Raw genomic sequence first — 27,637 nt, forward strand, 5'->3', positions numbered from 1 at the left:
ATACTGGGAGGGTGGAGGGAAGGTGGGGTAGAAAGGGGGAACTGATCACAATGATCTACATATAAACCCCACTCTGGGGGACGGACAACAGAAAAGTGGATGAATGGAGATGTTGGACAGTGTAAGACATGACAAAATAATAATCATTTATAATCTACCAAGGGTTCATGAGGAAGGGGGTCGTGGGGAGGGAGAGGAAAAAGTGAGGAGCTGATACTAAGGGCTCAAGTAGAAAGCAAGTGTTTTGAGAATGATGAGGGAAACAAATGTACAAATGTGCTTGACACAATGGATGGATGCGTGGATTGTGAGAAGAGTTGTACGAGCCCCCAATAAAATGATTAAAAAAGAAAATCAGCCTATCATGTTTTTGACTGATTCCGTACTCCCCCTCCCCCTCTCTCCAGGGAATGGTTCCATACCAAGGACTAAGTGTGGGTCTCTGCTGCTGGGACATGGGGCACTCAGCAGTAGCCAGGTCACCAAGTCATCCTTCGTGAGTGGAACTCCATGGTGCTGAGTCCATGCATAATGTAACCCCATCCCCTCCACACGGTCACTTTGTTCATGCCCCATTGGGCAATGAGAGCGTGGTTGGGGAGAGAGGCTGACTAGTAGCCACAGAATACATCATCTTATCTATCCATTTGATGACTGAGATCCTCCTCTGTCGAGGTCACCTGTTGGTGAGCAGTCTTCACTTCTTCGGCCCATTCAGAGACGTCTCTCAACCTCTTCCCCATGCCTCCTGGTCACCAATTTCCCAAACATGTTCCCTCCAAGTCCCTGGCCATCTAGTCAAGCCTTTGGCCACAGTGTAGATTCAAACATTTGCCCATTTCACCTTGTTGAAAAAAGGGGACGACTAGGTGCTTTGCTCAAGGCTCTGCCCTGAGAGCATGTCCCTTCCCTGCTGACCTTCAGAGGGGCTCTGGAAAGGGCACTGCTGCTGCTTTCAAGGGGTGCCTGCACAGTGCACAGAGCCGCCTGTAAACCAGTGGGGTGTCTCTTCCTCAGTCAACGGGTCATAAGGAACTCATGAGGCCATAGGTGTAGACGGGGAGAAGGAAGGGGATGCTACCGGAGGGAACACCATGGGCCCCAAGCCACATCCTCATGTAACTTCACTCGAGCCTTTGGGTCCTGCGCCAGTCCAAGGTCATCTACACCGTTTCCATTTCATCATGGCGTCCTGCTGTGCATGTCTGATGCTATGACTCTCTTAGTCAGACGTCCAACACCTAGTTGATGAAGGGGAGCTCAGGTCCCATGGGGTGGCTCCTGGTTAAGCCTTCAGTCTCTACCAAGTCAAAAGATGTTTCTCAAGAGGAGAGAGATTATCTGCAGATTGGCAGGGCTGTGATTCCAAAGTCTTAAGGTTTGGCACTGTGATCAACCAATAGGACTCCACACAGCACCTCTATCTACCACGGACACTCCGAGGACCATGTGATCGCCCGATGGCAGAGGGGCTTGCCTGGCTGCCTGAACCTGTTGCAGGGCCTTCTCTTGTTCCTGGCTGTATTTCGACCCAGCAGCTTTTGACTCACTTGCGTATACCCAAAGGAGGGATACATTGCTTCCCCAATCCAGAGAGATTCAGTAGGCACTGCGCTTCCTTTTCAGGTGTAAGAGGGCCTAGGAGTTAGAACGTGTCCTTCCCTTTAGAATAGATGGAATGCATCAATGTGCCCCACGCCACAGAGACCCTAGACATTTCATTGAGACTAAGGGGTCTACATTTTTGTGGGATTAATTTCCCACCTCTAGCATGCAAGTGTCTTCCCATAGTGTAGCTGTGTTTTTCTCTCTAGGTCCAATTAGTATAATGTCATCAAAGCCAAGGACCATTCTGACATTCTGTGAAGTGGAAAGGTGACCGAGGTCCCTGCAGACTAAATTAAAGCATCAGGTTGAAGATGAATCTCGAAGGAAGGCAGCGAAGGTGGAGTGCTTGCCTGGCCAGTTGCAGGCAGATTGCTTCTGGTGCTCTTTTGAAGCCAGAATCGAGAACAAGGCAATGGCCCGATCAATAGCTACATAGCAGGTACTAGATGAGTCAATATTCTCGAGTACTGAAACCACATCAGAAAGAGCCACTGCCTTTTGAGTTAAGTTAGCAACACTCATTCTCCCAGACCAGTTGTTGGGGTTTTTTTTTGCACAGGTCAAAGAGGTGAGTTGAATGGGAATGTAGTGGGAATCCTTACTCCTGTATCTTTCAAGTCCTTGATGGTAACACGGCTCTCTGCCCGCCCTCTAGGAATGTGATATTGCACTGCTGTTTCCCAAGGTGGGAGCAGTTCTAATGGTTTCTCCTATCCTACTAGTCTTTACAGATCAGGAATCCAATGGCAAGTTGTTGAGTATGTCCGGTCCAATTTTGCTTTCTGGAACTGGGGGAATCACAACAGGATGGGCTCAGGGACTCACTGGACCCACTGTGAAATAAGACTTTTGATCAGTCCTTCTCAACCGGTGGGTTGCAACCCCTTTGGGGGGGGGGGGGAGGAGTGTCAAACGACCCTTTCACAGGGGTCGCCTGGTTCATACAGTAGCAAAATTACAGCGATGAAGCAGCAATGAAAATACTTTTATGGTTGGGGGTCACCACATGAGGAACTGTATGAAAGGGTCACGGCCTTAGGAAGGCTGAGAACCCCTGCTCTAGATAATACCTCACTAAGAAGCTCACTTCCACAGCTCCCTACTCTGACTGGGGGTGAGGGCGGGAGGGGAGCACAGTGGCATCTTGGCCTCTTGGGGTTGGTGCCTACTAAACCCCCCCAAAGTCTGCTTATTGCCTTTTCCCCAATGAAGAGAAAAGCGACTTTCAGAAAAGGCTGTACGTAGATCCCTTTAGGGGAGATTAGGAGAAAGAGTCATTGCGGACGATTCTGGCAGTGCAGTGGGCGATTTCCTCAAGGGGACAGTTTCTCCTTAATTCGAGCGATTAGGGATCTGTAAACTAGTTCAAGCCTGGAAACTGACACCGAGCGGTAAGTGGCTATTTTGGTGACTCACGTGGCGCTGCCGTTTGCTTGACATAGAACCTTCCACTTGTGCCCTGGGATTTCCATCTCTTTCACTTCTAGGTACGCCGGGACTCAGTAGTCAGCGATTCAGCCTATTTTGATGACGACTTTGCTTTTGTTGTTCATTCTGGTGACCATGCTCACCTTGTCTTTGTCAATCACGGGCTGCCACCTGGTCTCTGCCACCACGGCACCCAACCAGCCCCAATGTAGTTCGGTGTCATGACACAGGAGGGGCAGTGCAGTACTCGCTGTCAGGTCTGATTTACATAACATGGCCGTCACAGCAGGCTTTAAGCATGCTGGGTAATTCTTTCCAGACTTGTTCCTTATCGTGGGGGTAAAGGATGTGCCCTCTGAGCCTCCAGGTGTGGCTCTGTGAGTCTACCTCGATACATCCACTCTAACATGCCCACACCTTCCTCTACGGTACGCAAAGCATTTCCATTGAATCTGGTGCAGGTGATTGCTTAATCGCTGCTTCATGAGCAACCAAGTCAACTACTAGAGCCTTTCCTAACCTCTTGAGCAGGAACACTGAATGAAGAATCTGCGCTGAAAGAAAACTGCCATCGAGTCACTTCTGACTCACAGTGACTCTCTAGGACAGAGCAGAACTTCCCCTGTGGTTCTGAGGATGTAAATCTTTACAGGAGCAGAGAGTTGCATTTTTCTCCTGTGGAGGGTTTGGTGAGTTTGAACTATTGGCCTTGGGATAAGTAACCCAACACGTAATCCACTCTGCCACCAGGCCCTATGAGTACACATGGACGGATCCAATTTGTGTTCTTGTCCCATTATCCCACACTCTTAAAAGGCACTGCTACACATGTTCCCCAGGTTTCTGTTTGCATATATTAAAAACAGCAAACGGTTCTTTTGTAATGTAGCATACTTCCTCCAGGGTCACATTTGTATCTCACCTTTGACTTTGTTAGGGTTCACCTCTTGGGGTTCACTGAGACTTAAGTCTTGTTATAAGTCTAGAAGCAAAAGTGGGAGGTGGAGGAGGGCTTCCCGGGGCATCCAGCAACATCATCATATAAGGTCTCGACCTCAGCCCACACCCCAGGCGATGTCCTCGAGATTTCACAAACATACAGCTGGGCTAATCGCAAGAGAAGGGAGTAGGTGGGCTGGTGTGGCCGACAGGAATCATTCAGTGGAATTTAGGGCTCAGTGTCCCCAACTTCCTGGTGACCTGTCATTATGTCCCTGTTCTAGGTTTCAAAAACCCACTTCTTCTGAACAAATGCCCTTGCTTTAACTCAGACACCACTCAAGGTTGGGATTTCAGTGGGGCTTGTAATGTAGCTACTCTTAGGATAAGACTCCCGGTTTACTTTTCAACAATATCAACTCTGTTACTCTGAGGTGACTTTCGGGTCTTGCATGTGACACTTGGGCTGTGACTCGGAAATGTCAAGCTCATTCCTCTCTGTCACCAACTTGAGTAGTGGAAGTGGGACCAACCAGTTAGCTTCCTGATAGCTCTCGATCCTACAGAGTGACACAAAATGGTCACATATGCAATGAAGCATTCTCATCTCTCTGATCTCTCTGATCCATTCGTGGCGATGTTCTGTGCACGTCTTTAGCCATTTTGTGTCTTGCTATTGCCACTTCCCGCCACGGATCAGCAGACTCCTACTTATGACTGGAGGCAGTCAGCAGCACCTTCAAGAGCAGCCAGACTTACAAACCATCCTTGTGATTTGATTCCTATGGAACCACTCTTGGTACCAAATTTCTTAGTCTGTGTTCTCCAAGAAGGGCAAAATCCGTGCAAGGGATGGATCTCTATCGAGCTAGTGATCTCGATTTATTTCAAGGAAATGGCTCATGCGGTTGCGGAGGCTGGCAAATCCTAAATCCATGGGTCAGATGCCAGCATGGGGGCTTTTCCTGACTCACGCGATGGCAGGGGCTGGCTGACAAACACCACATGGTCCGGTCAGACAGAAAGCTGCTGGCGTATGAGGTTGGGGGAGCTGGCGAACCTCATGTTCTGCAAGGTCAGGTAGCAGGACGCTTGCCTAGGTTCTAAGAACTGGAGGCCAGAGGATGATGGTTCTGATGCAGTACTGACAGAGGAGGTTGGCTAGAACATCTACATGCACTGCACGTGGGCCACACCCTGAAAGAAATTCTCCCTGCCTGCTCATCTTAGAGAGATGTGGATGACAGACGATGACTTAACATCTGCAAACCACAGAGAACCATGACCTAGCCAAGTTGACAAAGAATCTTAAGTTCCCCTGTCTTCCAGGAGATAGCAACACAAGGCTGGCTCTACCAGCATTGCCTGCCACCACCCACTTCCCATCCATTGCATTTGCATGGATCCAAATTTATAGTGACTGCAGTAGTTACATAATCAGGTGTCAATTTGGGACTTGAGAGGATTAAGAGTGGAGGGGTGGAGTTTAGTCTTTCAATTGGATCATAGCCAACGAGGCCTCTGTGTGGGCATGGCCTTCTCCTGAGAATTCTGGGAACTCTTGAATTTTCCTCCTTGGAGGCAAGAGATATTTTCTCTTGACTCACTCCCTGAGAGATGCTCTACTGACAGGACACATGGCACTATGCCCTGGGAGCTGGAGAAGCCACATGGACCTACCCTGATGCAACCAGACCTCTGGAGCTGGAGAAGCCATATGGAGACCCCTGCCAGTGCTGAGATGCTTACAACGACACTGGATTCACAAGACTTCCAACCCGCTGGCCTGTGATCCTCCTGCATTTGGCATCATTGCGTGTATATCGTGAGTCTGAAGAGGACTTTATCGATTGGTATCAGACATATGGGCTAATACTGGACTTAGGGAGTTGATCTGAACCGGGCTGGGACGTGTTCTCAATATGCAATTGCTCTTGTATATAAGCCTCTTTCTTATACACATGAGTGTCTATGAATTTGTTTCTCTAGTCTACTCAGACTTACACAGTGACCCGATAGGACAGGCTAGTGCGGCCCTACAGGGTTTCCAAGTCAGCCATCGTTACAGAAACATGCTGCCACAACTCCAACTTTGGTTAGCAGACAAACTCAGAACCCCCGGGCCTCCAGGTCTCCTTCACTGCCTGCCAGCTCCCTGGAGTGGCAGTCATTGATCAACTGTAAGAGTTGGGGCCACCCAGCAGGGCCAGTCTTCCAGTTTCAGGGGTATCATGACTTCAAAGACCCAGGGAAGGCTAGGATTCTACTTCTTGACTCTCTGACAGAGAATTTAATGTGTGACATTAAAGTGGGAATCCTGGAAACACTGCCCAGACTCCAAATATCCCATCTTATAAAACGGCTGTTGAGCCCAAGAAAGGAATGACTGTCTCTATATGGAAGGAAGATCAAAATACAGGAGCAACAGGAATTTCTGAAACTTGTCTGTTCCATTGGCCAGATGGACCAAATGTCTTCTGAGTCACCATGTGACAGTTTCCAAAGATGGCGGACGCCACAGCTTCTATCTGGGAGCTGACTAAGGGCATGGCATACTGGGTACACTCATTGGGCTCCTAGGACCAGCCCTTCACGGTGCTCTGGACTTAGATGGATGATCATGGCTGACCACTGAGAGGTGTTCATGTCCCCAGGAAGGATTGGGCTGTTTAAATGAACCCTGACTTACTGAATGTGATAGTTAAAGTTTATTGTGCGAACCTGGCCAATAAACACATGTAGGGTTAATTCAATGGTGGAGGGATAAATGGCTCGGTGAGCCTCGCCTTTTGAATTCTCGGGTCTCTTGCTTTCTGATGGTCAGACCAGGGTGCAGCTGCCTTAGCCAGTTCCCTGCTTCAGCTTACAAGGTTCATTTTCTGAAAGACACACCTGGGGAGTAGCCACATGGACCTACCCCGATGCAGACCTGGGTACTGGAGCAGCCATGTGGAGACCCCTGACAGTGCTGAGATGCTTCCACGCTGACTGATTCAGCTTTCCTCCTGCAGTCAGTGTCATTGTGTGTGTTTTGTGAGATGAAGGACGATTTTGTGGATTGGTGTCGGACTATGGGTTAATGTCGGACTTGTGGGTTTGGGCAGCACTGGGCTGGGAAGTTTTCTTGATGTGCACTTAACCTTTATATAAAACTCTCTTATACATATGAGTTCCTGTGGACTTGTTTCTCTAATGTACCCAGACTGACACACTGAAATACCCACAAAATATGACCAATGTTTGAAAATCACCTTTCAGTAAGTCAAGGTCCACTTTAAGAGACTTCTTCCTGGCGACACGAACACCTTAGTGGTCATCGATGCTTAGCCATATGGTCCCCTGACCACTAAGACTCCTCTTCTGGATGCAGTGAGCAGGCACTCCCGAAGAAGCCACCAGGCACGGGAAGTGGTAGGGTATGGGCCCCCTTGTCCTGAGCCTCACAGACTAATGTGTCTGTCATCTCTCCCTCCTCTTTGGACAGTAGCTTCTCCCGAGTCCAAGATCACTCCCAGGGCCCTTCCTACTGCTGCCCATGTCTATGTTATGGCCCTCTCCCCAGTGTTGACGTGTGCGTGTCTTTCTCTTGTTCCAGCTGGGTGCAGTGCGCACCGCCGGCTGCGTGGGGATGCGCTGCTCTGGTGTCAGCAGCCCTGCAGGGGCATCCCGTGCCTGGGCCTGGGAAGCCTGGTGATCGGGCCGGTCACAGCCCAGGCGGTCCCTGGGACCATCTCTAGGTGTGTTCGGTCTGTGGGCAGCAAGGGCTTCTGGGATGAAGAACTCCGTTAGGTATGCATAAAGTAGCTACAAAGGACACATGAATCATGGGGGTGGTCGCACGGGGTGTTTCCTTCTTTGGCATTTTCTTACTTGAGCTAGTTTATTGGTCAACTGTGATATTTTAGTGATGCATCTAAACCTCAGTTTGCCCACCTGGAAATGTAGATTTTGTTTTTATTTCTAAGTAACAGATGGGGTACCGCTGCTCTGCCATTCACTGTGGAGGTGGGAGAAGGGGTCGGAGGTGGCAGAAAGAAGTGGATAGAGTATCACTTGGAAGTTGATTCTCACTAGTAGAGGCGAGTGATGGGCTACTTGGGAAAGCACTGTTGGGGTGGGGGTCGGGGGGCAAGGTGGGTAAGCTCAACTGAGGTGCCAAATGCCTACTTCAGAAGGAAGTCATTGAAAAACTCAATGGATCGATTCACTTTACCCAATGGACGAGACTTTCCCAAACCAAACTCACCGCCATCGAGTAGCTGTCGATCACAGGGACCCTACAGGACAGGGTCGAACTGCCCCAGTGAGTTTCTGAGACGTTGACTCTTTACTGGAGAAGAAAGTCCTGTCTTTCTCCCTCAGAGCAGCTGGTGGTTTCGAACTACTGACCTTGCAGTTAGTAGCCTCACTCATAACCACTACACACACTACCAGGGATCCTGGTCAAGACTTTATGGAGACATCTTACTGAAAGAAAGACTTCAAAGGAAGCAGTGTAGTAGACGGAATTTGTGAGGGACCCCCCCCCCATTCCTCTTACTTTGGAAGTTCACACCTGTGTGTACATGTATGTGTACGTGTGTGTTTTGCACGAATAAGCTACAGCCATTGTAGGAGAGTTAGAATACTCACAGCATCATGCTCAAGGTCAAGGAGGAGAAAGCTCCTCTGGGCCTCCCAGGTCTCATGTGGTGCCCCTTTGCAAGGCGCTGTGACAAGCTAGAGCAGGACCAGGTGGCTGGCAGCATGGTAAAGGTCGCTGGGGAGATCTCCTCTGTAGGAAAGGACACCCTGCCATCTTCAAAACTCTGAAGGGCTGTCATGTAGAACAGGGACCAGCTCTGATCTGGATGGCCCCAGGGGCAGGCCTGTGGCAGTTACAGGAAGCCAGCTCTTGGCCATCTAACAGGAAGACCCACTGAGAAACCAGGGAGGCCAGCAGCAGCCCCTGCTTAGTCCTCAGTGGTCGGCAGCAGACCCCTACTCTCAGTAGATGACCGTGAGTTCCCTCCCAGGTTCTATGGAAATAAAACATTGAACCCCAACTATGGATGACTCTAAAAATGGGACATCTAGGCACAGTGTCGTCTCGGCTCAGGTAACAGGGAGCCATTTAAAAGGTGGTAAGAATGCAGCTATGAAAAGATCGTACAGCCAGGAACCACGGAGAATACTCACCATTAAGAGGCAAAGATTGTTTGTAACTCATTGGCACCCTGCTGCACAAAGGGCTCCCCTTTCCCTGTGCCAACCAGGCTGGTATGTAGCCCCCGACCCTGGTACCAGCAGAAAGCTAGCATCTGCTAGCCTGGGCTGGGTGGACCTGATGCTCGGGGTGTGTGGGGGGAGGAGACGGCTGGACAAAGCCAGTTCTTGGTGCTGTGGGGATGCTCGGGAAGCACAGAAGTGCTTGGTGTGGTCCTGAAAGGGGCTTGGGCTTCCCCCTAAGGCAGAGGTTCTCAACATGTGGGTCATGACCCCTTTGGGAGGGGGGTTGAATGACCCTTTCACAGGGGTTCGTAAGAGTAGCTAAATTACAGTGATGAAGTAGCAATGAAAATAATTTTTTGGTTGGAGGGTCACCACCACGTGAGGAACTGTATTAAAGGGTCAGGGCATTTGGAAGGTTGGGAACCGCTACTCTAAGGCATCTTGTTTAAGAAGAAGAGAGGTGTGCTAAGAAAACAGGCGCTGACGATTATTTCAATCAATTCTACCTTACAAATCGGATTAGACCAGAGCGTTCACACTGCTCCAGATAAGAGCATGCAGCACAGGGAATCCAGGATAGATGAACCCCTCAGGGCCAACAAGGAGAGTAGAAATACCAGGAGGAGTAGGGAGGGCGGGGGGGGAGAAAGGGGGAATCGATCACAAGGATCAATCTAGAACCCCTACCAGGGGATAAATAATGGAAAAGTGGGTGAGGGGTAATGGAGGACGATGTAAGATATGGAAAAAATAATCTATAACTTATCAAGGGTTTGTAAGGGAGGGCGCATGGGGGATGAAGGGGGAAGAAATGGGGAGCTGATATCAGGGGCTCAAGTGGGAAGAAAATACTTTGAAAATGATGATGGCGGCACATGTGTGAATATGCTTGAGACATTGGAGGAATGTATGGATTGTGGTAAGAGATGTAAGAGTCCCCAATACAAGTTTTTTTTTTTAATAGGTAACTCTTGGGCTTTTTTTCTTCCTTCCAGCAACTTATGTGATGTCTGGAGTTGCTGAAATACTATGTTTGCTGCATTCTCACCTTTTGATTTGAGGCTGTGCTCCTGGGGGTGGCATTTTGACCAAATCATTTCTCCTAGATCCACTTAGTACATTTCCTCCAGGTTTGTTGTGCGGAGTGAAAGACTCAGGACTCAGGACTCCCTCAGCCCAACCTCCCACAGGGGTACAGCAACCCAAACCAAGCTCACTGCCACCGTGTTGAGGCTGACTCATAGCCGCCCTGCGGACAGTGCAGAGCGACCCCTGTAGGTTTCTGAGACTGTCAAGGCTTCTGGGAATAGGAAGCCTCTTCTTTCTCCCAAGGAGCTGCTGGTAGTTTTGAACTGCTGACTTTGTGGCTAGCAGCTTAACAAGCAGCTACTATGGTATCAGGGTTCCCTTAGAGGGGGAAAGGAGGTTGCTCAAGTTTACACAGAACTGCTGGACCCTGAATGGGTAATGATTTCCCCAGCGTTAATGGCCTCAAAAACGTAATACTCATATTAAAGCCCCTGAAGGTCAACTCCAATACCTTGAGGCCTTAGAGAAGAAAGTAGACCAGCGGTTCTCAACCTGTGGGTCTCAACCCCCTGGGGGGGTGGGGAGAGGGTTTGTCAAATGACCCTTTCACAGGGGTCGCCTGATTCATAACAGGAGCAAAACGACAGTGATGAAGTAGCAACGAAAATAATGTTATGGTTGGGGAGTCACCACAACATAAACTGTATGAAAGGGCCGCGGCATGAGGAAGGTTGAGAACCACTGAAGTAGACCCTTGCCTGAGAGATTGTGGCTCCTCAGTTGCCACACAGGGGCTGAGAGGCGGTCAGCTGGCTGAGGGGTATGAGACAGTTCACTGGGACTTGACATGCTAGGCAGAAAATGGGCTCTCTCAAGGCCCTGAGGTTTAAATCACCCCAAGGTGTCTCAAAGCAGGGCAGGCTTGAGTAGCGGGGTACCTGTGTGCGGCTCCCAGACAGATGCATCTGTCGAAGAGCCTCATTCTATGTGCTTGGCCCTTGGCTCAAGCATTCTTTGCTAAGAGCCCCTGTTGGTCGAACGCCCTGCCTCCCCTCTCTCATTCAGCTGCCCTAAAAACCCAGCGTTGTCCTTCCACCCCAGTCCACACTGACCTCTCTCCAGCTGCTGCAGCATGGCTTCCAGTCCTCTTGTCCTCATCTGTGGAGGGCAGGCTCCTACAGGGTGAACTTGGAAATTCCCCACACCCCCGAGCCAACTGTGGCATCGATTCAGTGTCCCATGGGCTCTGCCCACAGTAGGGACCTAATGAGTTTCGCAATTCATGCTCGGTGATGCAGCCAGGAGGAGGGGGCATGGGCCCAGGCCCTCAGTGGTGTCTGATGCCATGACTTAGACCTCAGCGTGTCATCCGCCCTGCTGGTGCCACCGGGACCCCCCGGGCTGGGAGGGGAGAGGGCTTGGAAGCAGGCCAGCTGGCTGCCTGCGGTGGGTCAGCCGCAAGAGCTGTAGCACCTGGGCAGGACATGCTCCCATCAGCAGCTCAACTCCCCTGGGAGGGCGTTTCAGAACTCCTCCGCGACTCCCACCATGGCCCTCAGCTCAGTGGCCAGAGGAGTCCTGAGTGGCTCCCGCAGCGGTGGCTGCTGAGCAGTGGAGTCCCTGGAGACACACACTGACCACTGATGGGGTGGCCAGGGGTCACCTCCTGCTGCGAGGGGGCGAGTCTGCTGGGTGGTCTGGTTGCCTGTGCTTCCTCTTTCTGCTCGCCTGGATCTCTTCTAGTCAAATGATCTGTTAACAAACCCGTTAAGCCCTTCACAACCCTCTAATTAATGATTAACAAACCCCAGAGGGCTGAGCCCAGCGAGGGAAGGAGGACTCTAGCTTAGAGCTGCTGCGAGGACTGCCTGGTGAGGAGGCCCTGACTGACCACGACGGATGGCGGGGAGGTAGAGTCCCCACGTCCCTGGGTTCAGTGACGCAGAGGTCCGGGGGTGGGCATGGAGAGAGCAGTAGGGTAACAGTGGGGCGGTGGGTCTGGCCCAGGTTTGTGTGGAGAGTAACGTGAAACCAGATTGATGAAACATGTGGAGCATTCCAGGGAGGTCTGTAGCCGAAGCTGCTGCCGAGATAACCTTTCTTCCTCAGGATTCTCCAGCATTTAACAGTCGTAACATAAGGTGACCAGATGTCCCGCTTTTGGCAGGGCATTCCCGATTTTTAACAATTTGTCCCACGTCCCACAGTGTTTTAAAAAAGTCCTGATTTTTTGAAAGAATGCATGACAATTTAGGGTATACGGGTTTTCAGTTGCCATGTGGCTGTTTCACCAGGTTATGAGTTTTATCAGTGGTGTCCCGCTGGTGTCCCGCTTTACCAATGTTAAAATCCTAAGAACCCAAGTCAAACCAAACTCACTGCCAGCAGTAACCCCTATAGAACAGGTAGAACTGCCTCTGTGGGTTTCCACGACAGTCTTTACAGAACAGAAAGCCTCATCTCTTTTTCCGAGGAGCAGCTGGTAGTTTCAAACCACTGACCTTGCAGTTAGCAGCCCAATAGGTAACCCATTATGTCACCGGGCTCCCTACATCGAATATGATCGTTAGCTTTCTACGTGCCTGGCAAGGGGCTAATGACAGTTCGATAGATTAGCGATAAAGGGGCTGTCACCACCAAACGCCTACCCTAAACAAGAAGTCGCTGGCCATGCCACAATCGAGGGGCTGGGAAAGAATCGGGCACTAGTCAGACACCTGCAGACTATGCTTGGAGCCTGGCACACCATACATCACAGAGGTGCGCCTGGACTTAGCCACTAATCCATCCAGAATAGCATGGGGAGAGTCAGGCCACCTAGGTGCAGGAGAGGTCAACCTTCGTCACAGGTGTGCCTAACCTCAGCCAACAAGGTCAGCCAAGACCCTCAACCATGCCTCCTCAAGTAGAGGGAGGGGAACAAAGGTGGGTCCATGGGCAGCTGGTCTCTCTTGGCTTCTCTCTCTCTCTCTCTTGGTTCACGTGGTTTTTTCTGCACTGCCTTGAAGTGGCCATCGTAGTTGTGAACTCATGCATGGTCCCGCACCCGTTCCAGACTTTCTGAGATCATCCTACCCAAAACTTCCCTTTCCCGCATAAAAGTCACTTGGATTTACAGAAGGGCTTCTGTGCATGAATTCTTTCAGTGTTGAGAAGCCAGAACCGAGGTCAACTGCCCCAGAAACGAACACGAAGACTTTACAGAGATAAGGGTCGGAGAAGTGGGCTTTCAAAAACTGGGAAAATGGAATGGAAAGGCTGTGAATCCCCCCATGAACTTTCGTGGTATTTGTCCTCCAAGCAAGCCTGTGAGGGTGGCACTGTTGCAGAGGAGCCCCTGGGGCTCGGGGACACTCGTTTTCTGGTACCCAGTTCCTTGACTGGTGGGTAGTGGACCCAAGGGTTCTGATGCACCACCTGAACTCCTGACTCTGTTCATGCTGCCAGCCACCGGCTCCTACCACCGAGGCGGCGGATGGGTAGGCAAACCCCGGCCAACCCTGCTGCCATCGACTCGATCGATCCCCACTCCTGACGACCCCATGCCTCAGGGGCCAGAGAGCTTCTTGGCTGTCACCTATTTTGCCTTTTTAATTTTTCAAAAACCGTGTTCTTAGCACATAACCCACGTCACATGACTCAATAGTCCAATCCCATCAAGAAGACTTGTACACTGATCACCACATTCAGTGTGGGCTGTAATCTTGACGCCAGACCCTCTGCAGCGCTGTGGGGTGGTTGGAGCGGTTTGGGTCACAGAGACTCGGCTGGGTGGTGAGCGGGCCATGTACGTCTCTTTGTCCAGCCTGCTAATTCAGCCATGAAGGAGGCCACCCCCACAGACACCCTGACATCAAGGGAAGTGTCCCAGGATGCTGAGAACCGTGGATGGCAGATGGGAGGGGGGCTATGGGGAGTCAGTGGGGAGGCCCTAGCCATAGGCAGAGATAATGGGGTCTGGCTATAAACTGGAACAACCCACTCATCCTTGTAACGTGCCTCCCGGCATGCTCGGGAGGGTGTCATGAGCTGGGCATTGGACTGTTAACCACAAGGTCAGCCGTTCGAACCCACCAGATGCTCTGCAGGAGAAAGATGCAGCTATTTGCTCCTGTAAAGATTTATAGTCTTGGAAATCCGAAGGGGCAGTTCTGCTCTGTCCAACAGGGTCCTGTGAGGGGGCATCGACTTGATGGCAGCGAGCTGCCTGGTTTTGGGGGTTCTTTGGGTATGCACTGGGACAGGTATGCTGGGGGGGGGGGGTCAAGGGCAGAGATGAGGAACTTCAGCTCTTAGAGGTGAGTGCAGGGAGGAGGGGCTGACTGGCTGGAGAACGCAGTCTCACACGGGTCCTTCTCTGTTCAGGGGCCTGGACCTTACCACATGACCAAGGGAGACAGCTGCCCAGTGAGAAGCCACAAAAACCGGTGGATAGTTCCGACCTACTGTTCTGTGCCTCCTTGGTGGGCAGCTCTTACATCCCGGGCACTGGGCTTGGAAGCAGGGCTGACATCTGAACTGGATGTAGCGTGTGCTCGATTCCACCCCAGAGAGATCACAGTGTATGTAGCTGGAAGAACTGCCCAGGCCCAGAGCACAGGCAGCCAGGGGGTACCTGAGGGCCAGAGGTTGGGGGAGGCAGGCAGAGGGAGAGGAACCCAGTGTCATCAAGTCAGTTCTGACACCCAGTGACCCCATGTGTGGCAGAGCAGAATTGCTCTGCAGGACGTCCTGCCCTTGTTCTGCCATCCTCATGGAACCAGATGGCCAGGCCTTTCCTCTGCAGTGTTGCTGGGCCGGTTTGAACCACCAACCTTTGGGATAATAGCGGAGAGCAAACTGCTCGCCTTTGGTGAGGGTGCGACAGGGCCAGACCCCTCGGGAGCCTCAGTGGAGGGGACTCACTGTGTGCCCAGAGCCCATCTGCCCAGGCCAGTGGTGTGGTGGCCTGAAAGGGGAGTGGTGGCCGAGATGGAGGGTAGAGGGGAGTTCTCAGAATGACTGCAAGCAGGGGGAGGGGGCTGGTCAGGGCTGGGAGCTGCAGGCTTGGGGCTATGGCTCCTGCTTGGGCCCATGGTTTGCCGAGCCAGAGCTGCAGGAGGGGTAGGTCTGCATGGAAGAGGATTTCAGTCTGAAGGCCATTTTGGGCCTCTGAGCAAATCATATAAGGACAACAATTTTTTGGGGGGGCAACAATTCTTTACCCAATCTTCTTCTAAGGTGGGTGGGTGGGTGGGGGTGCCTGGGGCATGCTCTGAACACAGGGCTGGAGTATGGGAGAGAGATGAGGGCTGGACTGGGCTCCAAAACTTGGAAGGTCATGCTGGGGAAGTGGAGTCCGGTGAAGTGTCCTCAGAGGGGTGGGGCGGGGTGGGGTGGGGGATGGGCTGTCAGCCCTTTGAACAAGCTTGACTTCTCTGGTCTTGTCTGCACTGAGAAGGGTCCTGACTTCTCACCCATCATGAACTTGAATGTCCCAGACCCAGGGTCCTGCTACTGAGCAGGCGGAGTGCTGTGCACCTTCACCCTGGGATCTCCTTTCATCTGCCCCATGTCCTCTGCGCTTGGCTCTGTCAGCTCTGAGGGAAGGAGCTAGTGAGGGAGCGACAAGGGAGGCAGGGAGGAAGGGTTCCGCAGGGCACTTGCTTTGGGCAGGTGGATCCTCAGGTTCTACAAAATCTCAAGTCAGAAGGCACACATCTCTCCACAACAGGTAACCTCACACTCCACTTACTGGGTCCAGAGGCAGAGGGAGCCCATGCTGCCTGGCTCCTTCCTTCCAAACATGCCCTTGAAAACACAAGCGCCTTCAGAAGCTCACCAGGGTCCCCGGGCGCTTGAGAAGGTCTCCAGTCACCCTCCAAACCACCAAGTGTCTTGGTGTAGTGGAGGCTGGGGGGGGGGGGGCGCATGACACCAATCATCCATGCCCCTGGGGTGAGCGCCCTCACCCGAGTCTTCAGCAGGGTTTTGGTGGCCCCAGCTGCAGGGACATTGGACTTATTGGCTTTATCTGTGCATGGATGGACTCAGGGGTTTCAATCCAATCAGGAAACACAGCACCCAGGGTCTCTTATACCAGTATTCAAATGTAGTGACCTCCTTTTCTTCCTTTATCCCTCTGCACACACATTATCCTACTGGGAAGTAGCATTCAATAGATCATCTAAACCAAAGCCCCTGCCACCAAGTCGATTCGGACTCATCGCGACCCTATTCTGGTGGCTTCTGAGGCTGTCAATCTTTCCTGGAGCAGACCGCCTCGATTTTCTTCCTTGGAGCAACTGGTGGTTGGAACCTCAATCCAATACTGACCACCCATGATCGCCAGGGCGCCTTCAATGGGAGATGCCTCATTCCTTCCCTGACATGGAGTCGGTCCAGCCTCACAGCAACCCTATAGCACAGAGCACAACTGTCCCTGGGGATTTTCAAGGCTGTAAATATTTCCAGGAGCAGAAAGCCGCATTTTTTTTTCTCCTGCCAAGTGACAGTTTTAACCGCTGACATTGTGAGTTAGCAGCCACCCAAGTGTCTGATGGAATATACGGTGTCGAAAAATAAACCCTACAGATGGCTCCCATCCCAAAATTGTATATAAAGAAAGATTTATCTTGTAGGTTTCTTAAAATACACACACACACACACACACACACACAGCCCTATATGTGCTCAATGCATTTAAATAACACTCATTAAAGTGAATTGCATGCAAGCTGCCTTCTCTAGTCACAGATGAGAGACAAACACTTGACCTATTGCAAATCACAAAGCATTTCCGTGGGCACCTTTATTTTTCAATTGGTTAAGTTTTAAATGAAAGCCCCAACGCTTTTTGGGAAAACCGATTCACACAGCCCCCACTGAAATCTCAGCTCAGTCAATTGGAAGATAATTACGAGAAACAAAATGTGAAATTTTAAATCAGGGCCACTAATGAAGTCTAAAAATACCGGTGGCCCGTCCCACTGGTTGGCAAGACCTCCTCTCCACCAGGTGAGCGCCCTGTAATTACTCAACCCCGGGAGAGGCCAGGTTGTCACGTCAAACAATAGTAGGAAAAATCTTGGGACTTTTAATGAGCTGGATCTCTAGGCTCCCCAGGTGGATCTTATGATAACGCTGGGCAAGGTTTCGAGTGGCAAAGGGAGGTAATGGAAAGATCTTTCCCCATTTGTTTAGTGATGTTTGGACTACTATTGATGCCAGCACGGTGCACCTCTTGGTCCCCGCCCTGAGCCAGCTGCCCATCACTTAGGAGTGCGACATCCATTGGGTTTCGGAGATGCACAATCTGAAAGTGACCCACATCCAAACCCATGTAGTTCTGTCAGGAATAAGGCTCTACCATGGCCAATGGTAAAGCTTTGGTTTCATAGTTCAGGTTCCTCATGTCTATGTATACATGCACTTATAGAAATGACATAGGCTGTTGTCTGACATTAGGTCAGACAGACAAATTATAGCTTTAGCAATAAAGGCTTTTAAGATTAGAAACGAAGGGGAAAATTACTTGAACACTCTGTCTCTCTCTCTCACTCTCTCTCCCTCTCTCCCTCCCCAAGCTCTGATTATGAGCCCCTGGTATAAGCAAGCTTCATTGTTTTCCTTTCCCTTAAATAAAACACTAAACAAACAAAATCTCACTGCCATCGAGTCGATTCTCATTATAGTGACCCCATAGGCCAGGGAAGAACTGCCCCTGTGGCTTTCAGGGGACTGTCACTCTTTACAGGAGTAGAAAGCCCCATCGTTCTCCAGGGGAGGGGCTGGTGGTGTGGAACTGCCGACCTGGGGGTTAGTCCCCAGTGTGTAACCCACCCACCCCACCACCAGGGCTCCTCACGTAGAAGGGGAGAAATCAGGCGGAGATGATGTAACTCAAATACAAGGTCCCAGGAAACAGCCATCGAGCTGGCCACCTGTGGGAATCAGCAGGGCGAGGCTCAGCGGCTGGACCTGGAGGGACCTCCCTAACCCACACTGCTGGCTCAGCAGAGCCTGGGGACAAAGTCCAGTTCTAGGTCCCCACCATCCCTGCCCTCACTTGCACTCAGTCTACCCACAGGGGCTAGAAGCGCAAGCCCCATCAGGAGGAGGCCCCTCTCTTCCCCTTCCATTGGTGGGCATGGGCCCCCGGCCCCCACCTGCTGCTCAGTGGTCCAGGCACAGATGTCACAGGGCTGGTTCTGTGATGGCTACTGGCCTGCAGAGGCCTGTCCTCATTCCTACGTCTTCCTGAACCCCCTGGCTCAGATGGCTGATGGCATCCAGATTTCATCTCTGTGCTAAACCCCAAACCAGGGTCTCCAGTGCCATCTGGGGTAGCCCCCTTCCAGTCGGATAATTGGCATGCTCACTCAGCCTTTCAAAACCCTTCCTAGGGGAGGGGTGGGGATGTGCCCCCCCATGGAGGGGAGTGGAAGGCCCACCCAGTGCTGAGGGCTGGCGGCCATCCTCTGCTTCAGAGTTGGGGGCTCAGAAGCTGGGAGCAAGGGTCTATTTATTTATTGATTTATTTTAAGCAATGGGAGAGGGAGCTTAACCAAAACAACTCAAACAAAGAAATCAATTTAGTCAATTTTTTTTAAAAAAGATCTTAAACAAAGCAAGAGTTTGCCAGAATTTAGATGTAATTTTCTATAATTCTGTCATTTAAGACTAGTGCCGATTTCCCAAACAAAGGCAGTTAGGGCTCAATCAGATTGGGAATTAAACCCAACAGAGATCTAGACACGGGCTTTGTTGTTGGGATGTTTGACAAGGCCTGAAAATTACTCCAAGGGATAAAGATAGAGATTTAGGAGAGCAGGCGGGGAGGAGAACAGCTAGTTAGATGTGGTGCTTTGCTAAGATGCTAGGCCCTCTGAGATGCGATTGAAGGGGCTTTGAGGAACGGGCTGAGATACAGCGCCCAGCCATCCACATGCCCCAGGCTCAAGAATACCCAGTGCCCCTTCAAAGGAGACAGAGAAAAGCCCACGAGGGTGGATTGTCCCTGCAAACCTGCCTCCTCTCCTGTCCAGAGCTATAAGGGACAGCCCCCGTCCTTCTGCCCCCTCCCAGGCCCCAGCCTGGGCCGGATGCTCAGACAGACACCAAGACTGGGACTTATCTGATGATAGCCTTTGTCCTAACCTGGAATCCCTGGGTGGTGGGGACAGTTAAGTGCTCAACTCCCCCTGGAGTGGTTGGTGGCTTGAATGTCCCCAGAGGTGCCTCAGAAGAAAGGTCTGGCAACTCAGCCACTGGGAACCCCGTGGAGCCCAATTCTACTCTGACGTTCACGGGGTCACCATGGGTCAGAGGCCATGCGGAAACAGCTGGGTTAGTTTGTGCCCTAACTCCAGGGGGCATTCAGGCCGGGGCTCGGCCCTAGGACTACTCTCCCAGTGGTCTACCTTCCTGGACTCTGCTCACCTGGGTCTGCCTTCCGGCTCCCTGGCATGAAAACTCCTCTGGGGCCAGGCTGGCTGAAGGCTGAGGCTGGAGGGGCTCACAGGACACCCTTAGGGCCTGGAAGCAGAGATTCCCAGCAGCTCAGGATGGTTGGGGGAAGTCTCCTGGCTGAAGGCCAGGGAGCTACGGTCCCCCTGAGTGCCGCCAAGGGGGCTCGTCTGGATGAACGTCCTGAATGACGTCCGTGGGTGGGAATGGAGGAGACCCCAGAGTACCTGTCCCCAGAGCCCTGTGGGCAGTGAGGCCCTGCTTTGTGTTCTGAACTTGGGCCCGGCCTGTGGCCGGGGGTGAGAGAGGTCAGGGTGAGGACTGGGGTGGGGGACAGACTATGGGCCCTGCGGCTCTCCCCATCCTTCCTCCTCTCCCTCTTCTTGCCCTCTCCCATTCCCCTCCCCCACCCACCCCCTACCAAGGTCACGTCAGCCTCCCCTTCAGCCTCTGGGTCGAGGAGCTGCCCGGAGCACAAGTTCCCTTGTGTGAGCTTCGCCTTGGCTTGCGGTGTCTGTCCCTACCACAGAGGCCATCTGGGGAACACAGGGGCAGCACACATGGGCAAGCGGGCAGCTCAACTTACCTCTGGGGTGCCCCGGGTCAGTGAACTCGTACTTTCCCACGCCAATGGTCCTCAGCATCTGCAGCCCGGGGGCCGAGTCAGAGGTGGGGGGCCCGTTGGTGGCAGGGGCCCCACTGGGCACAGCGGCGGACGGCTGGGCTGGCGGTTGTGGTGGCAGTAAGGGCCCTGCCAGGTGGCCGTTGCCCACAGCGGTAGGTCCTGGGCGGGCCACCTGCCCCACACCGGGCATCGAGGACACGGCCAGGGGCTGCGGGCTGGCGTACAGGGTCTGGGCAGGCATGTTGACCACCACGCTGTTCAGCGGCTGAGAGGGCGGCTGTGGGAGCGAGTAGTGGCCTGGCATCAGCGGGAGCTGGGACCCCACGTGGGGAGGCAGTGAGGGCGTCACTCCAATGACCGGGGCCTGGACGTTCACAGCCGGGCTGAAGGTAGGAGGCTGGGCCACTCCATAGGAGTGTGCGATCAGGGTGGGCTGGCTCCCGGCGGCCACCGTGGTCACCCATGGTCCTGTGCCTGCAGGGAAGACAGAAGAGACGTCACCTGTCCGTTACACATTCATTTAACACCTGCTGACTGTCCCCCTGGCCCTGGGCTGGGTGCTGGGGACACAGGCAGGTAAGGCACCTGCATCCAGAACTCCCAGATCAGCCATCTGTGATTTTCAATGACAAGAGCCCTGCTGGACTGCCAGACTTTTCAAACCCACTGGGTGCCCTGCAGGAGAAACACGCAGCTGTTCACGCCTGTAAAGATTTAAGCCTTGGAAACACTGTCCAGGTTTGCTCTGAGTTGGCCACAACTCAGTGTGAAGAAAGCGCAAATCCTCACATCCGGACCAGCAGGTAACCTCACGGTAAATGGAGGAAAGATGGAAGTTGTCAAGGATTTTGTCTCGCTCGGATCCACAAAGAATGCTCCTGGAAGCAGCAGGCAGGAGACCAAAAGCCTGGCTGCTGTATGTATTTCTGTTGCAGGAGACCTCTTTGAAATGTTGGGAAGCGAGGGTGCTACTTTGAGGACTAAGGCGCGCCCGACCCAAGCCAGTGTGTTTTCAATGGGTTCTTATGCATGCAAAAGTGGGATACCAAACAAGGGAGACGGAGGGAGGAGCAATGCCTTTGAATTGGGGTGCTGGCGAACAGTACGGAAAGGCCCGCGGGCCGCCAGAAGAACACACAGATCTCTCCTGGACGAAGCAGTCGGATTGCGCCTCAGCGGCAAAGACGGCAAGATTCCGCCCCACGTCTTCGGACACGTTGTCAAGAGAAGGACACCAGGCTTGGTGAAATCAGAGAGGGGCAACGCACACGAGGAAGACTTTGATGAGATGAACTGGCACGGTCACTGCTGCATCGAGGCGCTCAAACGTGAGAACGACCATGGAGATGGTGCAGGGCTGGGCAGGGTTTGGGTCTGTTATACGTTGTGTGGTTAAGGGTTGGAGTCTCCCCCCCACAGGGCACCTGACGACAGCCATGTGCGCTGGAGTAGACTCCGTGGCAGTGGGTGGTCCAGGGGCAGTGGGGCTCCTTGGACAGATGGCTGTGGAGGATCAGAAGAGGAGGCAGGATGGTCTAGGGGAAGCCGAGAGGAGGAAGCAGCTGGGACCTGGGTTCAAACTCAACTTGGCCAACTAGCAAGCTGGAGTGTCGGGCACGCTGCTGTGACTTGTCTCCGAGACTCCTCCTTCGCAGCGGCACTCAGGATGGATGGCTTCTGCTATGCCGAAGGGCTTCTGGAGTGAATTAAACTAGGGGCATGTATTTGAGAAGAAAAGAGACGTGTCTAGTGTGTGGTAAGTTGTCCATGAAGGTGGGTGCTTCCGCTTCGTTTCCGGGTGGAATCCCCATGAGAGGGAGGTGGGGAGCTATTTGGAAGGTGATGGAGCAGGGATCTGCTGGCCAGGGGCTGGGAGCTCCCTCGCAGGAGAAGAGGGTGACCCGACTGACCAGTGAGCAGCGTGGGGCTGCGCCTGAGGACAGGAGACCCACATGGTGTGGTGGTGAAGAGCAGGGTGAGCGGGTCAGCCTTGGGCCCGAGGCTTCTCTGAGGCAGTCGCCTTCTGCAGCATGGCCGTGGCCACTGCGAGTGTCTCGGGACTGCCGTGCGGACCAGGGAGAACCTTCGAAGGAGGCTCATGGTCAATGGGTGATGGATATTTACGGTTTCGGTCACGAGATGTGCAAAATTAGCGGGCAGCATACATTGGTGAAGAGAGTTCCCGAGACTGAGTGCTGTGGGCAGTGTATGGAGGGGGGCTGCCAACGGGGAATGTCCCCCAAGTCTGAAGAAGGGAAGGTGCCTTCCCAAGCGCCTGCCTCTTCCTGATTGACCAGGGACCCTGGCAAAATGCACTAGACGTCTCGAGTAGGGCTGGTAAGGCGTTGGGCATCTCTGGTCAAGATGAAGAAATGCAGTGTGGCGGGGGGCTGGAGGCTAGAGCAAACGGTTAAGACCCGGGCCATCCAGTGAAAGATTGGTGGTTCGAACCCATCCCTCTTACCCTGCGAGAGGCTGTGGCAAAAGAGACATGCTGCCCCAAAGGCCACAACCATGAGCCCCCTGTGAAATGAAGCAGAGAACCCCACAGGTGGAATGACACCCATGTGGAAGCTGGGGCGCCTGCAGCCTGTGGGTTAGGACCTGCCACGGAGAGGCGGGGGTCCCTCTGCCATCCCCCACCCTGGCCCCTCACGGCGCTGTGCAGTGACACCTACACACCTGGGTTGTCGCTCTCCCTCATCTGTTTGGAGGGTGGCTCCTCAGTGTCCCAGGGCGTGGACTGATTGATGGGCGTTTGTCCCCACCGGATGCTGGTGGCCAGTCCCTGGGATGGATTGTCTGCCTTGGAGATGCCGGGGGCCTGTGGAGAAAGACACACAATGGGGTGGTGAGTACAAGCTACAGGGGCCATTGCCCAGGGGCTACCCTGCCCTAGAGATGACTCTGGTCTCCCGAGTGTCATCCGCCGAGCTGGGGAGGCAGCGGCTGACCCTGCACATGGAGAGTCATGTGGGTCTCAATGGATCCTCTGACCAAGTCCTGGCAGCTGCGGCCTCAGCAAAGCTTCTGCTCCCAGGAACACGTCACTGTGTCTCTGCAGCCACTCCCCCAGCTGAGTGGGGCCACAGGGAGGGAGCATTCTGCGCCAGGGGTGGGAAGTTTCCCCAGCCATCTATCAGGAAAAACAAGTCACAACAAAACAATTGCTGCCCATTTACCTGCGGGCTCGTGCTGAGAACGGGTGGAGGCCCAGGCAGATCAGTGCCACCAGAAGTGTTCTGCTTTTCTTCACGGAAGAGCATGCTTCCCTGAAGCCCCTCCATCAGGCCACTGGCACAGGCGCTTAGAGGCCAATGTGCATCAGCAGCTACCGGGGCAGGTGGGGGGAAGGGCAAAGGGACAGCCCCTGCTTAGGGGCTACTGAGTGTCAGGGATTGAACTGTGTCCCTGAGATAGGCAGGCACGGAGGCTGCAACCATGGGCTCACACTCAGGGACAGGCTGGGCAGTGTTTTGTCATGTGGCACATGGGTTGTGAGCATCAGGACCCGTGACAGCATGTAAGAGCAGGAACAATAACACAAGAGCTGTATTGGGACTCCTAACCCCTCTCAGTGGGGGTAAGGAGCCTGGGAGTGCAGTGATTACACACAAGGTCAGCAGTTCAAAGCCACCAGCAATGCCCTGGAAGAGAGACGGGACTTTCAACACCCATAAAGGGTTACAGTCTCGGAGACCCACAGAGGCAGTTCTACCTTCGCCTCTAGGGTGGCTACTCATTGGCATCGACGCGATGGCATTGAGTTGGCTTGGTTTGGAGTTTGTTCCTTCAGGCCAGCTGCTGTGGATTGGCTAGTGAAGCAGGGAGAAGGCATTTCTCCCATAGTGGGAGAATGCCCAGAGAGAGGTGCCGTCTAGGAGCTGGTACTCCGGACACAGACTTCTAAAGAGAAAGCCAACCTCTGCTGATTTAAGCCGCCACTCTGTTTCTGTTGCAGCTGCACCAGCAGACTCAGACTGGGAGCTTCTGTCAATGGCGATGGGACCGTCTGGAAATGGGTAGCGGCCATGGGTGAGCAACGCCATCAACATGACGAACATCATGGAACCGTACACCCGAAGGCTGAAACGGCAAATGATTTGCTACAACACACACACACACACACACACACACACACACACACACACACACACACATTCCTTATTCTGCCCCAAAGCAGCCTTTGAGACCCCAAAGCAAAGCACTGAGGAGCTGTGAGAGGTCAGTGGATGCTGGTACCAGGGCAGGAGGCAGGGTGCCCTGTCAGCAGAGACCCCCCCAGGACCCTCTCTCCCCATCCACAGCTCAGTCTCTACTGCAGACACGTGTCCTGCTGCTGTTGGAAATAATCTTCTTACCACACCACAAACAGACTTGTGGTTGTGAGGTGCCACGGAGTCAGGTGCCATAGTCACCCGATGCACCACAGGACAAACCACCGCCCGGTCCGGCGCCATCCCCAATTCACAATTGCTCTCATGTTTGAGCCCGCTGTTGCGGTCACCGTGTCACTCCATCTTGTCCAGGGCCTTCCTCTTTTTCACGGCCCCTCTACTTTCCCAAGCCTGAGGTCCTTCTCCGGGGACTGGTCTTTCCTGATAAGATTCCGTCTGGCTGCATGGGATGCATGGGAATGCAAAGGACTAACTACATCTGGGGAAAGAGATGCTGGAGGTGCTCAGTTTCATCAGTCAGACAGAACAAGGGCCAGGGCCCCTGCAGAGCAGACCACCAGTTACACACATGCAGGTTCAAGTTGATGCGGAAGAGAATTAGATCAATGAGAATATGTGTGGCAGGGTGCAAACAGACATCGAGACACACTGTTTCCCCGAGCAAGAGTCACATGACGGAAGAGGACATGGCTGTCTAAACCAATCACGCCCATGAAGAACTTTCAGTGCAGTGGCAACAGGCTTACACTGTGCCATTAAATGAGAAGACAGGCATGAGAGGGTCCTATGCACTGATGGAAATGACCAAACCGCTAGCAGGGATGTTATCCTTCGGTCAGGGGGTTATGGGTAACTTTGATTCTCTTGTTATGCTCGGGGCTCCTCACGGCAAGTTCAGAGGTTTGAAACCACCAGCCTCTCTGCGGGCGAGGGGTGAGGCTTTGCACTCCTGTCGTCACGACTCAGTCTGGGAGATGCACAGGAGCAGTGCTCCCGGAGTGCTCCCAGGTCCTTCAGAGCCGCTGTGAGTCAGATACTTTTCAACTACAGCCTTTATTGAGAGAGCACTGTAGGCGCAGTGCATGGAGTGTTGGGTCGCTCACGGAAGGTAGGTTGTTCGAACCCTCTGCCTGCTCTGAGGGAGAATGGAGCCGGCTGCTTCCTTGAAGATGGACAGCGTGGAAGACCCATAGGGGCGGCCAGATCTTTTCTGCTCAACAGGCCTGCGACGAGTCACAATCCACTTGACAGCAGTGGGTTGAGGGGTTAGTTGGACATTTACATAAAACTAACAAAATTAAAAAAAACAAAACAACAAGGCCTTGGCGGGACCGGGAAACGAGAGGATGGGCATCCCAGTGGAGATGGTTCCAGTAAGTGTGACCACAGCTTCCAGGAACTGCAGCCAGAGCCAGGCTGAACAGAGGACAGGGCTGGGCTAGGCCAGGGCCAAAGGAGTCCTGCCCCTCTCCCAGGGGCGGGACATGTGCAGGTCACTCTCCTGTAAAGGTCACAGCTGGAGAAGGATCTCTTCTTGTGCCTTGAATCGGGAATTCTGATGGAACCAACCCTGAGACCCAGCAGCGCCGGCCGCTGGGCCTGGCCAACAAGCATGCCTTTCCCAGGCCAGCACGGAGAGTGTGGGAAGCGTAGCACACACTGGGGTTGGGATGCGTAATGCGATGACAAACAGTGCCTGCATCAGGACCTGCTGGGGATGCAGGAGCCGCAGCCCATTAGGACTGTGGGCTGCACTGTGCTAATTGCATTAGGCTGCACTTTATCTCTGGCCCGCGCTTCAGACGCCCGCTTCCATGAACAGAGCAGGAGACAAAAGAAAAGAGCGAATCGAATCTCCGAGGACAGAACAATTCAACAGACAAGCTTCCTTATCAGAGGCCCCCGGCCCACTTCTATCTGTGGGCAGATGGGGAGCTAGGGGGAGGGGGCAGGAGGGGATGTTGACGCACGCGCCCACAGTTGTGTGGAGCAATAGGGGGCATTTTACAATAAAAGACTGAGGTGGTGAGATGCCCCACTCAGGGTCTGGTGGAGGTGGCTTTCCAAGGCTCAGCTCCCAGCCTGCGGTTGGAACCCCTCCTGCCAGGAGGGGGCACTGCTGTCCCTCTCTGCTGCCCAGGTGTAGTCAGCCTCCCAGGCAAGAGGCTATTTTGGTTTTCAGGTTCCTCATCCAGCCGCCATTTCTCCCCTGCTGAATCAGCATCGGGACTGGGCGGGCAACTTCACAGGGGAGGGGAGGATTCTGGAAACTTGGGGGGCCCTGGGTCCTGCTGTTAACCACAGCCACCTTCTCCAGCAGAGACGGCTGACTTCACAATCCATAGTCTGGGTAAACAGGTTCTGGGTTTCAAAAACCAAGGGCTCCCGCCCCCCCCCTTTTTTGCCCTATAATTGGGGATATTCTTTCTTTGTTAGGGGAGAGTGTGAACGCAGTCCCTCATGACCACAAATCAGGCAGTCGAGTTTCCCACATTTGGGGAAATCGCAAGGGTCAGCACATCCGGAGTGCAATGGATAAGCCTCGCCCTGGGAAAACCACCTTCATGATCATGGTATCTCCCTTGCCAGGTAAGTATTTGGGGATATTCTTAAAGTTGAGAAGTCACACACTTTGTGGGCATGCCTTGCACAGGCCCACTGGCTTCAGTACTCTCTGCTAGCACTCCTTTGCTTCTTAGTCGAGGCCACCTCTGGAGACAGGCCTCGACTTCCTGCTCCTGGGAAGGCTCTGTCCGAGGCACAGGGACGGACACCACAAGGGAGAGACGAGCCAGTCAGGGTGCAGTAGAGCACCGATGAAACATACAACTTTCCCCTCGTTCTTTCATGCTTCCCACCCCACCCCCTACCACCAGGACCCCAATTCTACCTTACAAATCCGGCTAGACCAGAGCATGTTCACGGGTTCAGATCAGAGCTCGCAACACAGGGAATTCAGGACAGATAAACCGCTCAGGACCAAAAACGGGAGTGGTGCTACTAGGAGAGTAAGGGGAACGTGGGGGGAGAAAGGATCTACACATAACCCTCTCCTAGGGAGACCGGCAACACAAAAGTGGGTGAAGGGAGACAGCGGTCAGTTGGTGTAAGACATGAAAAATTTTACAATAAATTATCAAGGGATAAAGAGGTAGGGAGAGTGGGGGGGTGG

The 27,637-nt window shown here is 53.1% G+C and overlaps 1 protein-coding gene and 1 non-coding gene across 3 annotated transcripts in view; both read right to left on the bottom strand.

Moving 5' to 3' along the window:
• The window catches only part of KLHL29 (kelch like family member 29), a 387,365-nt gene that overhangs the window by 67,962 nt on the left and 291,766 nt on the right, over positions 1-27,637 (bottom strand). For both annotated transcript variants that reach the window (XM_075557057.1, XM_075557058.1), the window contains exons 4-5: positions 22,970-23,111; positions 20,249-20,761 (exon numbers count right to left, since the gene is read on the bottom strand). In XM_075557057.1, the coding sequence (XP_075413172.1) occupies positions 20,249-20,761; positions 22,970-23,111 (655 nt within the window). The remainder of the gene's footprint in view (positions 1-20,248; positions 20,762-22,969; positions 23,112-27,637) is intronic.
• Positions 26,899-27,062, bottom strand: LOC142455942 (U1 spliceosomal RNA). Its single transcript, XR_012786046.1, has one exon. It is a non-coding gene; the product is annotated as a U1 spliceosomal RNA (small nuclear RNA).

This window comes from Tenrec ecaudatus, chromosome 8 (genome assembly GCF_050624435.1).
Source record: "Tenrec ecaudatus isolate mTenEca1 chromosome 8, mTenEca1.hap1, whole genome shotgun sequence".
In the NCBI taxonomy this organism is placed as follows: Eukaryota; Metazoa; Chordata; class Mammalia; order Afrosoricida; family Tenrecidae; genus Tenrec; species Tenrec ecaudatus.